The sequence below is a fragment of the Heloderma suspectum genome, chromosome 2 (assembly GCF_057233095.1).
Source record: "Heloderma suspectum isolate Gila_16-S chromosome 2, 16-S_ref, whole genome shotgun sequence".
NCBI classification, from domain to species: Eukaryota; Metazoa; Chordata; class Lepidosauria; order Squamata; family Helodermatidae; genus Heloderma; species Heloderma suspectum.
The window spans coordinates 266,453,881-266,467,508 of NC_139459.1; the positions used below are offsets into that span (position 1 = coordinate 266,453,881).

The following is a 13,628-nucleotide window of genomic DNA, read 5'->3' on the forward strand; positions in this document are numbered from 1 at the left end:
CAGGCATTCTCCCTCCCCAACTTGTACAAGGTTCCACCCATCAGGTGGGATTGTTTAGCTTGGGAAAAAAGGAGGGAAGGGGAGACATGACAGAGGTGTACAAAATTATGCATGGTGTGGAGAATGTGGATAGAGAGACATTTTTCTCCCTCTCTCAAAATACTAGAACCCGGGGTCATCCCATGAATCTGATTGGTGGGAGATTCAGGACAGTTAAAAGGAAGGACTTCTTCACACAGCGCATAGTTTAGCTAAGGAATTCACTACCACAGGAAGTAGTGATAGCAACCAGTTTGGTTGCTTTAAAAGGGGGTTCGAGAAATTCCTGGAGGAGAAGGCTATCAATGGCTACTTGTCTTGACGGCTATGTGCTACGTCCAGTATCAGAGGCAGTGAGCCTATGTACACCAGTTGCTGGGGAACACGGGTGGGAGGGTGCTGTTGTGCTCATGCTCTGCTTGTGGGTTTCAGGTCGACAGCTGGTTGGCCACTGTGCTGGACTAGATGAACTCTTGGTCTGATCCAGCATGGCTCTTCTTATGTTCTGATGTAGATGGGGGACAGTATCAATAATGTGGAGCAGGCCTGGTGAGGGGCATTGCCTCTGGATTGAGAGGCCTGGATGTCCACGCTTGGTCCATGAATCAGAGGTTCCCCACCCCTGTTCTAAAGATCCAAATCTTCCAGAAACCCATACATACACAGAAGCACAGGCAGATGCTTAAAAGAATAAAAGCAATGCAATTACACCAGTACCTGGTACAAAAATGTAGATGGCTTTTTCTTCTGGGGATTGATCAGAGGCACAGGAATACTCGCCCGTGTTGGAGCCAGTAACATTCCTGAGCGTGAAGGTGTTAACAAAAGTGCCACCCCTTTTCTCCAGCGTGCTGTTTAAAGTGGTTTTGGTGTCCTTTCTCCAGAAAACCTTATTCTGCCCTGAGCAGGTCAGGGAAAAATCACTGTAGAGATGGAGGATAACTTCATGGTCTTTGGGAGAGATCTCCAGGGAGCTGCTTTCTGGAAATCCTTGAAGAAATTATTAGGAAAAGCAAATCATAAGAGAGACCTCACAGTTTAGTGGTAGATTATGAACACCAGGAGTGTACAACTTGCAGTGGCCCTTCCGATATTTTGGCCTACAACTCCCATCTACCCTAGCTATCATAACCGATGGTGAAGGTTCATGGGAGTTATAGGCCAAAACTTCTGGAGGGCCACAAGACGCAGTCCACTGGCTCAGAGGAACCAGCATCAGAAATGAAAGTAACATGTTAATTAATTAATTAATTAGTATCCCACCTTCCCAACCAAAAAATGTCTCTCAAGGCAGCTTACAATAGTAAGGCAAATTTTTTTTAAAAGCTTAATTAAAACCATCATGAAAAGAAATACATTAAAACCACAATGAAAAAGTATACAATGTTTATATCTAATATTAACTACTGAACTGCCTTAAAAGTGAAATAATAATCCTTTGGACAGAAGTGTTCCTAAGACTGGTCGATCATAGATGTTTCATGAAAAATGCGTTCATAGGCATATATGGAATGATTGGAAATGTCTCCACCTAGTGTTTGTCTCTCAAGAGGAAGAACCTGGAGTTGGACTTCAGCACTGTATCCTTATTTTCCTTCTACATAAGGACAGAACTAGACATTACTTAAGGAAACAAGGGGTTCAATATTTGCTCAGTTACAATTGCATGATGACAACAGCTAATTCAGACATTATGCATGGGACAACTGGAAAGCCCCAACAAAATAGGGGTACTTTCCATATTCTGGCTTTGTAATATGAGGTTGGGGGGGGGGGAGCTTGCTACCAACAAATGTATTTCTATTTCACAGGAATAAGCCTGACCGCCCCCCCCCCCCCCCCCGGCTGTTTTGAATCGTACATTTTAAAGATCTAAGAAGTGTCTGCTATGGCACAGGTCTCTATAATATGGTTTGTGTTGGAGAGATCTAATCAGGATGAGGATGTGAAAGAAAAATCACAACAAAACTAAAAATAAGATTGCCAGGAAATCTTTGGGAAATGATAGGGTGGACAATGTCTTCCTGAATTGCTTCCTATGAGCCCATCATAGCTTCCTAACTGTTGTACAGACCTCCCAATGTTACTTGAGAAGCAGGGGCAGGCATGTAGGAAGGATGTGATATAGTCTGTCTTATCTAGTGCAATACTGTCTAATATACACGTATATTGGGTGTACACCCTATTGAGCTTTGTTGTTGTTGTTCAGTTGCTAAGTCGTCTCCAACTCTTCGTGACCCCATGGACCATAGCACGCCAGGCCTTCCTGTCCTCCACTCTCTCCAGAGTGTGCTCAAGTTCATATTCATTGCATCAGTGATGATATCTAGCCATCTCATCCTCTGCCGTCCCCTTCTCTTTTTGCCTTCAATCCTTCCCAGCATCAGGGTCTTTTCCAGGGAGTTTTCTCTTCGCATTAGGTGGCCAAAATATTTGAGCTTCAGTATCAGTGTCTGTCCTTCCAATGAGCACTCAGGGTTGATTTCCTTTAGGATTGACTTATTTGACCTCCTTGCAGTCCAGGGGACTCCTAAGAGTCTTCTCCAGCACCACAGTTCGAACGCATCAATTCTTCGGCGCTCAGCCTTCCTCATAGTCCAGCTCTCACAGCCATATGTTACTACTGTGAAACCACAGCTTTGATTATACGAACCTTTGTCGGCAAGGTGATGTCTCTGCTTCTTACTATGCTGTCTAGCTTTGCCATAGCTTTCCTCCCAAGGAGCAAGCGTCTTTTAATTTCATGGCTACAGTCACCGTCTGCGGTGATCTTGGAGCCCAAGAAAATAAAATCTGTCACTTCTTCCATTTCTTCCCCTTCTATATGCCAGGAAGTGATGGGGCCAGATGCCATGATCTTCGTTTTTTTAATGTTGAGTTTCAAACCAGCTTTTGCACCCTCCTCTTTCACCCTCAACAAGAGGCTCTTTAGATCCTCTTCGCTTTCCGGCATTAGGGTGGTATCGTCTGTGTATCTGAGGTTGCTGATAATTCTCCCGGCAATCTTAATTCCGACCTGTGATTCATCCAACCTGGCATTTCTCATGATGTACTCTGCATATAAGTTAAATAAGCAGGGCAACAATATGCAGCCTTGTCGTACTCTTTTCCCAATTTTGAACCAATCGGTTGTTCCATGTCTGGTTCTTACTGTTGCTTCTTGACCCTCGTACAAGATTCTCAGGAGACAGGTAAGGTGGTCTGGTACTCCCATCTCTTTCAGAATTTGCCACAGTTTGTTGTGATCCACACAATCAAAGGCTTTAGCGTAGTCAATGAAGCAGAAATAGACGTTTTTCTGGAATTCTCTTGCTTTCTCCATGATCCAGCGAATGTTGGCGATTTGATCTCTAGTTCCTCTGCCTCTTTGGAACCCAGTTTGTACTTCTGGTAGTTCTTGGTTCACATACTGCTGAAGCCTAGCTTGTAGGATTTTGAGCATCACCTTGCTGGCATGTGAAATGAGCGCAATTGTGCGGTAGTTTGAACACTCTTTGGCATTGCCCTTCTTTGGCATTGGAATGTAAACTGACCTTTTCCAGTCTTGCGGCCACTGTTGAGTGTTCCAAATTTGTTGGCATATTGAGTCCAGCACTTGAACAGCATCATCTTTTAGGATTTTAAATAGCTCAGCTGGAATACTGTCATCTCCGCTAGCTTTGTTGTTAGTAATTCTTCCTAAGACTCACTTGACTTCACTCTCTAGGATGTCCGGCTCAAGTTCAGTGACCGCACTATCATGGCTATCAGGGACATTCAGATCTTTCCTGTATAGTTCTTCTGTGTATTCTTGCCACCTCTTCTTAATCTCATCTGCTTCTCTTAGGTCCCTGCCTTCTCTGTCCTTTATCATGCCCGTCTTTGCACGAAACATTCCCTTGATATCTCCGATTTTCTTGAAAAGGTCTCTAGTCTTTCCCATTCTATTTTTTTCCTCAATTTCTTTGCATTGTTCATTTAAGAAGGCCTTCTTGTCTCTCCTTGCTATTCTCTGGAACTCTGCATTCAGTTGGATATATCTTCCCCTTTCTCCCTTGCTTTTCGCTTCCCTTCTTTCCTCAGCTACTTGTAAAGCCTCATCAGACAGCCACTTTGCTTTCTTGCATTCCTTTTTCTTTGGGATGGATTTCGTTGCTGCCTCCTGAACAATGTTACGGACCTCCGTCCATAGTTCCTCAGGCACTCTGTCTATCAGGTCTAATCCCTTAAATCTATTAATCACCTCCACTGTATATTCATAAGGGATATGATTTAGGTCATACCTAAATGGTTTAGTGGTTTTCCCTACGTTCTTCAATTTAAGCCGAAATTTTGCAACAAGAAGCTCACGATCTGAGCCACAGTCAGCTCCAGGTCTTGTTTTTACTGACTGTATAGAGCTTCTCCATCTTTGGCTGCAAAGGACATAATCAATCTGATTTCAATATTGACCATCTGGTGATGTCCATGTGTAGAGTTGCCTCTTGTGCTGTTGGAAAAGAGTGTTTGCTATGATCAGAGTGTTCTCCTGGCAAAACTCTATTAGCCTTTGTCCTGCTTCATTTTGTACACCAAGGCCATGCTTGCCTGTTATCCCGGTGATTTCTTGACTTCCTACTTTAGTATTCCAATCCCCTATGATGAAAAGGACATCTTTTTTTTGGTGTTAGTTCTAGAAGGTGTTGTAGGTCTTCATAGAACTGAACAACCTCAGCTTCTTCGGCCTCAGTGGTTGGGGCATAGACTTGAATTACTGTGATGTTGAATGGTTTGCCTTGGATTCGTACTGAGTTCATTCTATCGTTTTTGAGATTGTACCCCAGTACCGCTTTTCCCACCCTTTTGTTGACTATGAGTGCTACTCCATTTCTTCTAACGGATTCTTGCCCACAGTAGTAGATACGATGGTCACCTGAATTAAATTCACCCATGCTTGTCCATTTTAGTTCGCTGATTCCCAGGATGTCGATGTTCAATCCTGCCATTTCATGTTTGACCACCTCCAGCTTACCTTGATTCATTGACCTTACATTCCATGTTCCTAAACAATATTGTTCTTTACAGCATCAGATTTTCTTTTCCACCACCAGGTACATCCACAGCTGAGTGTCCTTTAGGCTTTGGCCCAGTCACTTCACTCTTTCTGGCACAACTTGGAAATACCCTCTGCTCTTCCCCAGTAGTATATTGGACACCTTCCGACCTGAGGGGCTCATCTTCCGGCATCATATATTTTAGCCTTGTGATACGTTCCATGGGGTTTTCTTGGCAGGAGTACTGGAGTGGGTTGCCATTTCCTTCTCCAGTGGACCACATTTTGTCAGAACTCTCCACCATGACCTGTCTGTCTTGAGTGGCCCTGCACGGCAAAGCTTATGGCTTCACTGAGTTACGCAAGCCCCTTTGCCACAACAAGGCAGTGATCCATGAAGGGGCTATTGAGCTTACTCCTAGGTAAGCGGGTATAGGATTGCAAAAGTAACAATCCTTCTCATGATATAATTCAGCTCCTGCAAGTAGCACGTTGGTCACAGAAGCAGAAAGTGACACTGTTTTCAGCCATAAGCCATTTCTCATTGCATAGCACGACAGAAGGAAAGCAAAATACTTCAGTTTAGAAATCTGTACTGTAGCCTACCTTTAGAAAGATGGAAAGATTCCTGCAGATATTATCAACAAGCTATCTGTCCACAAAGAATGTCCAATCCCAGGATTTCAAACGTATTAATCTGAGCTTCCATAACTTGAATTACTTGTTTGTTTGTTAGTTTGTTTGCTTAAAAGGCATTTAGATCTCACCGTTCCACTAAACTGGTCAAGATTGCCTACAAATGTTTAAAAAAATGCGTTGGATCTAATGTGTCCCCCCTTGCCCCCCTCCAACAGAAGGGCTCCTTCCGTTGGTGGAGGAAACCAGGATCCCTCTGCTGGAGGAAGGAGGCGGAGTGGCCATGTCCACTGATTCCTCTTTCCTCTGGAAGCCCCCAGCACTACTTCACACATTGTTCTGGTGGGCCCCCCGATCCTCCAGAGCAGATTTTCAGGGGCATAAGGGACTGCAGTGGGGAGGGCAAAATTCCCTCCCTCCCCCACTTCCATCTGCCGGATCTTCTCATTCATGAACTTCGGCTCTGCACAACTCTGGATTCAACCCAATAAAATAATTACAAAAACAGTAATATCACAAAATAACAATGGATAGCATGCATTTGTATAGCACCCTCAAATATATAAGCCTTAAAACCATCGGATTTGTGTGTTTTTGGTTTTGCTTTCAGTTTTAAAAAAACAACAAACACCCTGATTTGCTTTTAAAATATATTGCCCCCACATCTAAATGGACTTTGGGGTTGTTTACAAAATATTCCTCACAAATACAGAAACAGAAACTCACTATGTTTGGGACATTTATAAAATAACAGGAACAAACGGTGTAATTATTGCAGTAATAAAAACAGGATGTTGAGAGTTAGCAATGGAGGCTTTGAAGCAGTGAGGTTTAGGAGTGGACACCTAGGCAGGGGCCCTGGCATTCCTCTTGGCCTTAAAGAAACAGAAGTTGTTCATGCTGATTCACTAGATGCCAAGGCTCTGCATCTTTACTTTGTAAGTCCCCTGCCTGAAGGCTGTCAGACAGACAGCTTCTCCAGCTGCCAGAAATCTTCTGTTTGTGCAGCAAAACACTACAGCAGACCTATACAACTTGCATGCCACCAAGATGAACGCAGACCGCCCAACAGCAATGTTTTGCGGCCTGCCAGGTGCTTGAACCCTCCCTCCCTGTTATTTTTGGAGGCAGGTGACTGGAAGGCAGGTAATAGCTAAAAGCAATTCAAGACAGGCTCCCCCCCACCCCATGCATGGTGTACACCAGAGTTGCCAGCTGACACCCCTCCCCCCATTGGCACGGCTTGCTCTTGTACCCTTTCCTGGGAGCATGATGGGCACAAAATAGCGTGTGTAGTTTTTCACAGAGTGAACATGTGCTAATGTTTGCACATCAAATTTCCTAATTTGTGCAACTTTACTGCATAAACTAAAGCAGGGCTGATTCAGTCTAGAGGGAAATTTCCATAAATTAGGAGACTTGCACAACATTGAACTGGGAAAGTTGCTCAGAAAAATGTGAGCACATCTGGCAATTTGTGAACATTTGGGGCAGACATGTGCTCATTGTCGCTATCACATTTGGGGCTTTGAACATAGCATGCTTGCATGTTTTATGAGCAAAAATGAAATTCTCCTACATGCCTAGTACAAATCTCTAGCAGCAACCCCTCTTTGAAATTGGCTTCTGCTTTCTGAAAACTCACACAACCTTGGCATTTGGACTGGAGCCAGAGAAGTGCAAAGTCACTTCAGCTCATGCATCAAGCTGTTCAGTTTCCCTCGTCTGGTGGCAGCCTTCACAGCCCCCTCAAAGTCTCCCTAAATTTTAGTGCCTAATGGTTGAGGGCCCTCGGAAGCAACATCCCATGTCACCACTTGGGATGCTGCTCCAGAGAACCCCCAACTTTTAGTAACTTAAACTGAACAAAACCAGCCTGTCCTATACACACGCACAAGCACTTTGCACACAGATGGGATGCTCTGTATTCAAGCCTCTGTCTCCAACCCAAATTCACTCCCTGGTGGCTGCTATACATGGATGGTGGCCTGCATTTTTCTTACTATGTCACAAGTTGTCCAGGCCTGCCCTACACAGATAGGAAAATGGACATGTTGCGGCCTAGAAACCTCCTCCTCCTCCTTCTTCTTCTTCTTTAAATGTTGTTTGGGTGGGTTACAAATGCCATTCTTTTAAATATAAAGGTTATCAGTGCTTCTGTATCTGTACAATAACTCTGCGTGAATCAAATACTTTAAAAGTGCAATCCTGTACATGTTTAGATAGACAACAGTCCTACAGTTCCCAGCATGCCCAAGCCAGCATAGCTGGTGGAGAGATGCTGGGAGTTGTAGGACATTTTTTTCTGTCTAAATGTCGATAGGATTGTGCCCTAACTGAATTAAACTCATTTAAATATTTCAAATGAATTAAATATTTTAATTCTGTATTTTGATTATTTCTTCTTTCTTTTTGTTGTTGACCGCTTGGGAATCTTATTAGATGTAGGATGGCATATAAGTCCTGTAAATAAATAAGTAATGTATGTTGGCTATGGGAGACAATTGTTTTCAACATGATAGTATATCTGTGCCTCCATGTCTCTTCATCCACCCTGTGCACTGTAAGAATTCCATGAGCAGGTCCCACAGAAATGCTTATGCACCCTGTGTTAGGTCCAGATATTGGCTTACCTGTGAGAAAGAGGAGGAAGGAGATGAGCATCTTCAGAGACAGATGTAGCATCATGGGAGTCTGTTTTATAGCAAGCAGTGCCCTGTTAAAAAGCAAACTATGATGAATAGAAATCTGGAGGAAACCCAAGTTCCTTGCAGGGCGAGTGGAATACACATGCGAGCAGTAAATATTCCATAAACCACCTCCTTCTTTTAGATCTCGTTACTGCCAGCCCTTTCCTCAGCCCCAGACAGGCACCACCAGTATAAGTGGATAGAGGAAACGGGCAAAGGAAATTCAAGGGCCTTGGCCTCCAGAAACTCTCTTGCTGTCTCTGGTTGACAGCAGTTTGATTATGAACACGGAAGCAGGCCCTATCCACAAGGCAAGCCCACACAGTGCAAATCCTTGGGCTGGGTGCACATTGGCTCGGTGCTGATGAATAGCCTGTCTCTGCTATCCGCCCCACACTATGGATTGGACTTGTACTGCCTGTATGTTCACGGGAATAAACCACAGGATTCAAGCAGCAGGCTGAAGTGATCATGGATGATTGCTCAACTTCAGTTTTGGGGCAGTGTTGGCAATGGATCCTCACCACAACATTCCAGCTTAACGAGATAAGAAGTATATTGTGACCACCCATCGCACTTCCTGTGTCATCTAAGGGTCAGCTGACTGTACCAGCTGGATATAGTGGGTGCGTGGGGTGCGTATGTTTGAAACCACTGCATCTGTTTTGCTTTTTTGGTATGTAGCGATCCATCTGCTGAGCTCCAACACATTTCCTGTACATGTGAGGATCACTCCTCCTCCTCCTTAGCGTGTATGTAGCATTCTAATTGTTGCAAAGTAAAAAAAACTTAACAAATTATAGCTCTGCAGGGTAAGTTCACAGGGATACTCCTGCAGAGTGAGGACACAGGAGCCAGGATGTAGCGAGTGGCAACCTCGATGTACCTTGGAACATTTACATACGTGGCAATGACATCAATATAGTTGTGTGAATCAGCCCTAACGCTCACCATTCCTTGGAAGTTATAAACACATGAGCAAAATAACACTGGCATTTGTTTGGCTATTGGTTTTGCCTTCTGTTGTCTGGATAGGGCGTGTGACTGGTTCCAGAAGACGCCCCCCACCCCCCGCCTGAGCACACAACAGACAGGGCTGTGGCATTTGCTCTAACTCATGATCCCATTCCCAAGGTTCATCTTCAGGGGTTCTGTAACAGAACCTTATCCATTACCTAGAAGCTCAGATCTTTCCATGTGTTGTCCAACAGATGGGCAATATTTTCCTGTTCAGCTATTACACAGACCGCTATGTAAGTAATCAATCATCCTTGCTTTTAATACATTCCAATGGCCATTTGGGAATTTAGTATAGTATTATGGCTGTTCAGAAGGAATAAATAAATTCCACGGCCTTTTGAATGGGCCCAATAGCTGTTACCCCTGCGACTGTGTTCTAAGAGCCAGGAGATCTCCCAGGAGCACCCATTGTCACCACAACACTGTGAGGGGAGCAGAACAAGCAACACATATCATCGCTTGATACTATCACTCCTGGGCTTCCAGATCTATCACTGTAAGGGCAACAGGATCTGCTTTTCACTTTGCTTTTATTGGCGTGAACTGCTTTGAGATCCATTATGGCTGAAAAGTGGTGTGAAAATGTTGCAGAATAATAACGCATAATAAAAATAATACTTGGATCAAGTTACACTGACTATACAGAGAAAGTAATTTCTGAGTATGCATGCATAGAATCAGGCTGGAAGGCTATCTGCAGATAAATATTTCCATCCAGCAAGGAGAACCTCTTTTCCCTTAGCACTAGTCCTCATCTTACATTGGTAGCTTGAGAACTGTACAAATATAATTAGGATAGGGGGTTTCTCTGCATGGAGAAATGCCAACTAATTCAATTTTCCCCATCACAGATGCTCCCTTTATTTCCATTGAATCCAAGGGGGAAGGGCGAGAGATATGAAATTCATCAGACAATGTTATAAAACTACCATTGCTCAAGTAAATTTCATTCCTACTGGAAACTGCATTTTTAAGGGCTATATGTGAATGTTACATATCCATCCTTTCACATACTGAACTCAATTAATTAGAATTATTAGAATTTTAAAAACAGATTCCCAAGAGCTTCAGCATGGAGATGGGAAGTGAGAGTATGTTACTGATAATGGGTTCTACTCAATAGGCAACCATGATGGTCATATCAAATTTTACATACGTCTCTTGCAGCAGTGCTGGTCATGTTTCTGAGGACTTGTGTCACATTGTACATTGAAGCACTGTGAAAGCCTTGAAAAATTGGAGAGACTGTGGACTGTGGTGGGACATATGGACCAGTGATCAAGTGAGACACACAAAAGTGACAGTGTATACTGTGGACAGCTCTAGAAAGCAGTCTCCAAATCTATGAAAATCTATGGCATGCACACAGACTAATACCTGTTGATAGTACTGCAACAACATTAATTGAACTGCAACAATTGTGAACAAATCAGATATTCTCGAAAGGAAAGAATGCAGAGAGGTTCCATCACAGACACACCCCCTTTTGAATTGCACTCCAGCATCTGATAGCCAGCATGAGCATATATAATTGTCATCAATGATGCAATGTAAGTTTAATGCAGATTATTGCTTTTTAGCAGATCCACCCAGTCTCTCTCATCCAGGAGTTTCTGTATTATAACAAGAAGTTCCAAAGAATCTCCTCAAATATAGAAACCCCTCTTCATTTTTTTCCCCCTAGCAATCTTTGAAAAATACTAATTTGTCTGGTAAAATACCAGACATTGTCCAAGCTGCTAATTCCCTTTCTTAATCTTCCTCTACCCTCTTGCCTATCCCTTTCAAACTCTATACCTCCCTCCCTGTAAAACAAATTTGTGTTTATTAGTTAGTACACCAGATTAGAACATTCCAAAGTGTGTTACCAGCAAAATAATTTGTTTAGTCTGGCCCACTAAAATAGCCAATTTTCCTCTTCCTCCTCCTCTCGGGCTGGGGCCAAACATTTGGAAAAGCAAAACAAAAGAGCCAAAGGACACTACAGAAGGAGTGGGGAAAGCTGCCCTGCTGTACAAGAGTAGAGAAGACATCAGATTCCTGGGAAAAGAAAACAGCTTTGGGGGAAAGTTGACTTGTTCTTGTTGCAATTGTCCATCTGGAGGGAGTGTGGTTTTGCAAAGACACAGTCGTATTTTTTTTTCCCCTTAGGGCCAAACTACACATGGCAGCAGCAGGGAACTACCCCAAACATAAAACAGGTGGCATGGATCTGATTTTGACAGCAAAAGGGGTGCACCGGTGAAAGGGTAGAGCATGATCTGTTGCTTACCCATGACCTACCTCCCCACAGCTTCTCACCCTGAGAATTTCTCTCCTCAGCCAGGCCCCGATACTGGAATGTGCTCATTTGGGGGAGGATTTGGAACCCTTCACCAGCACACTCTTCTTGCTGATAACTGGATACCTTGCTTCTCCATTATGCAATTGGCATAAGCCACATAAAGAATACTGCAGCACCAGTGATTTAATGCCCATACTAAAGGCTTCTCCACATCAGGGTTTTTATCCCACAACTTTACCAGGGCTGAATAGGCTGAATAGGACATAGCAGTTATATTGTTATCGTACCGTTATCATAACTATTGGTACACATGACACCAATGGAAACCAATAGTTATGATAACGGTATAACTGCTATGTGTAGATTCAGCCCAGGGCTTCTGCTTCTGGATTCTTTGCAGGATTAAGATAGGCTTCTTCACACACACTTCCTGTTTTTTTCCCCCCCTGGAGGACTGGCTTTATCTGCAAGCTCTATATGTTTCATTATACAGCCACTAGATGGAGCTGCTGTTATAGCGCCACTTCCTCTTTACACAGACAAATTCAAAGCGATTCAAGTTGCTTCTTTTTATTAGCTCATTATTTCTGTTTCAAATTAAGCCAGGGAAATGGTTGGAGACCACTGGAGAGGTGTTGGAGGTTGGCAACGTCGTGTAAAGGACCCACAAACTTCCATGAGTAACCAATCTCAATCACAGGATAAAAGCCTCATGTGGAGAAGCCCTAAATCCCTGCTGTTTCCTATTTTTAGCCTATAAAGCAGTCTTCCCCAGCCCAATGCCCTCCTGATGTTGTGGACTTCAACTCCCATCAGCACCGGCCAGCATGACCAATGGTCAGGGATCCTGGGGAATTGTAGTCCAAAACATCTGGAGGGCACAGTTTGGGAAAGGTTGCTAAAAAGCTGTAAATGGCTTAGGCCACAGGTAGGCAGAAAGTAGTGTGCCATTTTTGGTAGAAAGGCAGGGCACAAGTCAAATAAATAAATAAATAAATAAATAACAGATCTCCCGATGTTTTGGACTTCAGCTCCCAGCATTCCTGACCATTGGCTATGCTGGCAGGGACATCTGGGAGTTGAAGTCTAAAGCATCTGGAGACCTACCTTCTGCCCACCCTGGCTTAGGCTCAATATACCTTCAAGACAAGAACACTTGAACAAGAACAATATACCTTTAGCCAAGAACACCTTCTTTACGATCCCATCTGTTAGCACCCAACAACAAGGGTGCAAAGAGAGGCATCTTCAGTGGCTGCTCACTGGATATGGAACTCTCTCACCCTGCAGACCTACAGCAAGTCCAAGCTGGGTACCTTTTGAAAGCACTGTGTAAGAAGACTGATCTGTTTGGGTTGGCTTTTAGCACTCAGGGTAAAGTGGCTAAGGAGGACAGGTTTTAATAATGGAATTTTATGCTGTTTTGCTGGTTGCTCCTTAGGCTTTTCTTATCCACTCAAGCCTATGGACTGAGGGAGAGTAGGAAAAAAGAGAAACAAATCAATATTCTCTTCCCACTAACACTCCCGCCCCCAGCCTGCCCCTTCCCACAATCAAGATGAGAGATCTTTCTGGACAACTGTATCAAGGGAGTCGTCACCCAGCTGCACAGGAAATCCCAGTGTTTCCCTTCCAGATAATGCTTCAGTTGTGGGGAAATTTCATTTTACCAGCATTCAGCCCACAAGCCGATATTGCTGGGAAATGCAACCTCCCCCAGCACCCACTTGTACTTCCATTGCTGTTTTGTGTGCCTTATGGAAGGACCTTGCATGAGTGTCACGGGTGCCTACTGGTGAGAACATTTTAAATACATATTTGTCCATTTTTAATTCTTTTTTCTGGAAGCTGAGCATTCCCTGCTTTATCACCCTAGCAGGCTCATGCAGCCATTACAATTTGAAAACAATCCTGGCGAATACCAGCGAGAGCACCCTTTCCTCACAGT

General features: G+C 43.7%; 1 protein-coding gene across 1 annotated transcript in view; it reads right to left on the reverse strand.

Moving 5' to 3' along the window:
* PDGFRB (platelet derived growth factor receptor beta) overlaps positions 1-13,628 on the reverse strand; it is a 105,715-nt gene that overhangs the window by 51,160 nt on the left and 40,927 nt on the right. Inside the window, exons 2-3 of the mRNA XM_084839150.1 lie at positions 8,320-8,402; positions 757-1,029 (exon numbers count right to left, since the gene is read on the reverse strand). Coding sequence (XP_084695276.1) covers positions 757-1,029; positions 8,320-8,374 — 328 coding nt within the window. The 5' untranslated portion in view covers positions 8,375-8,402. The remainder of the gene's footprint in view (positions 1-756; positions 1,030-8,319; positions 8,403-13,628) is intronic.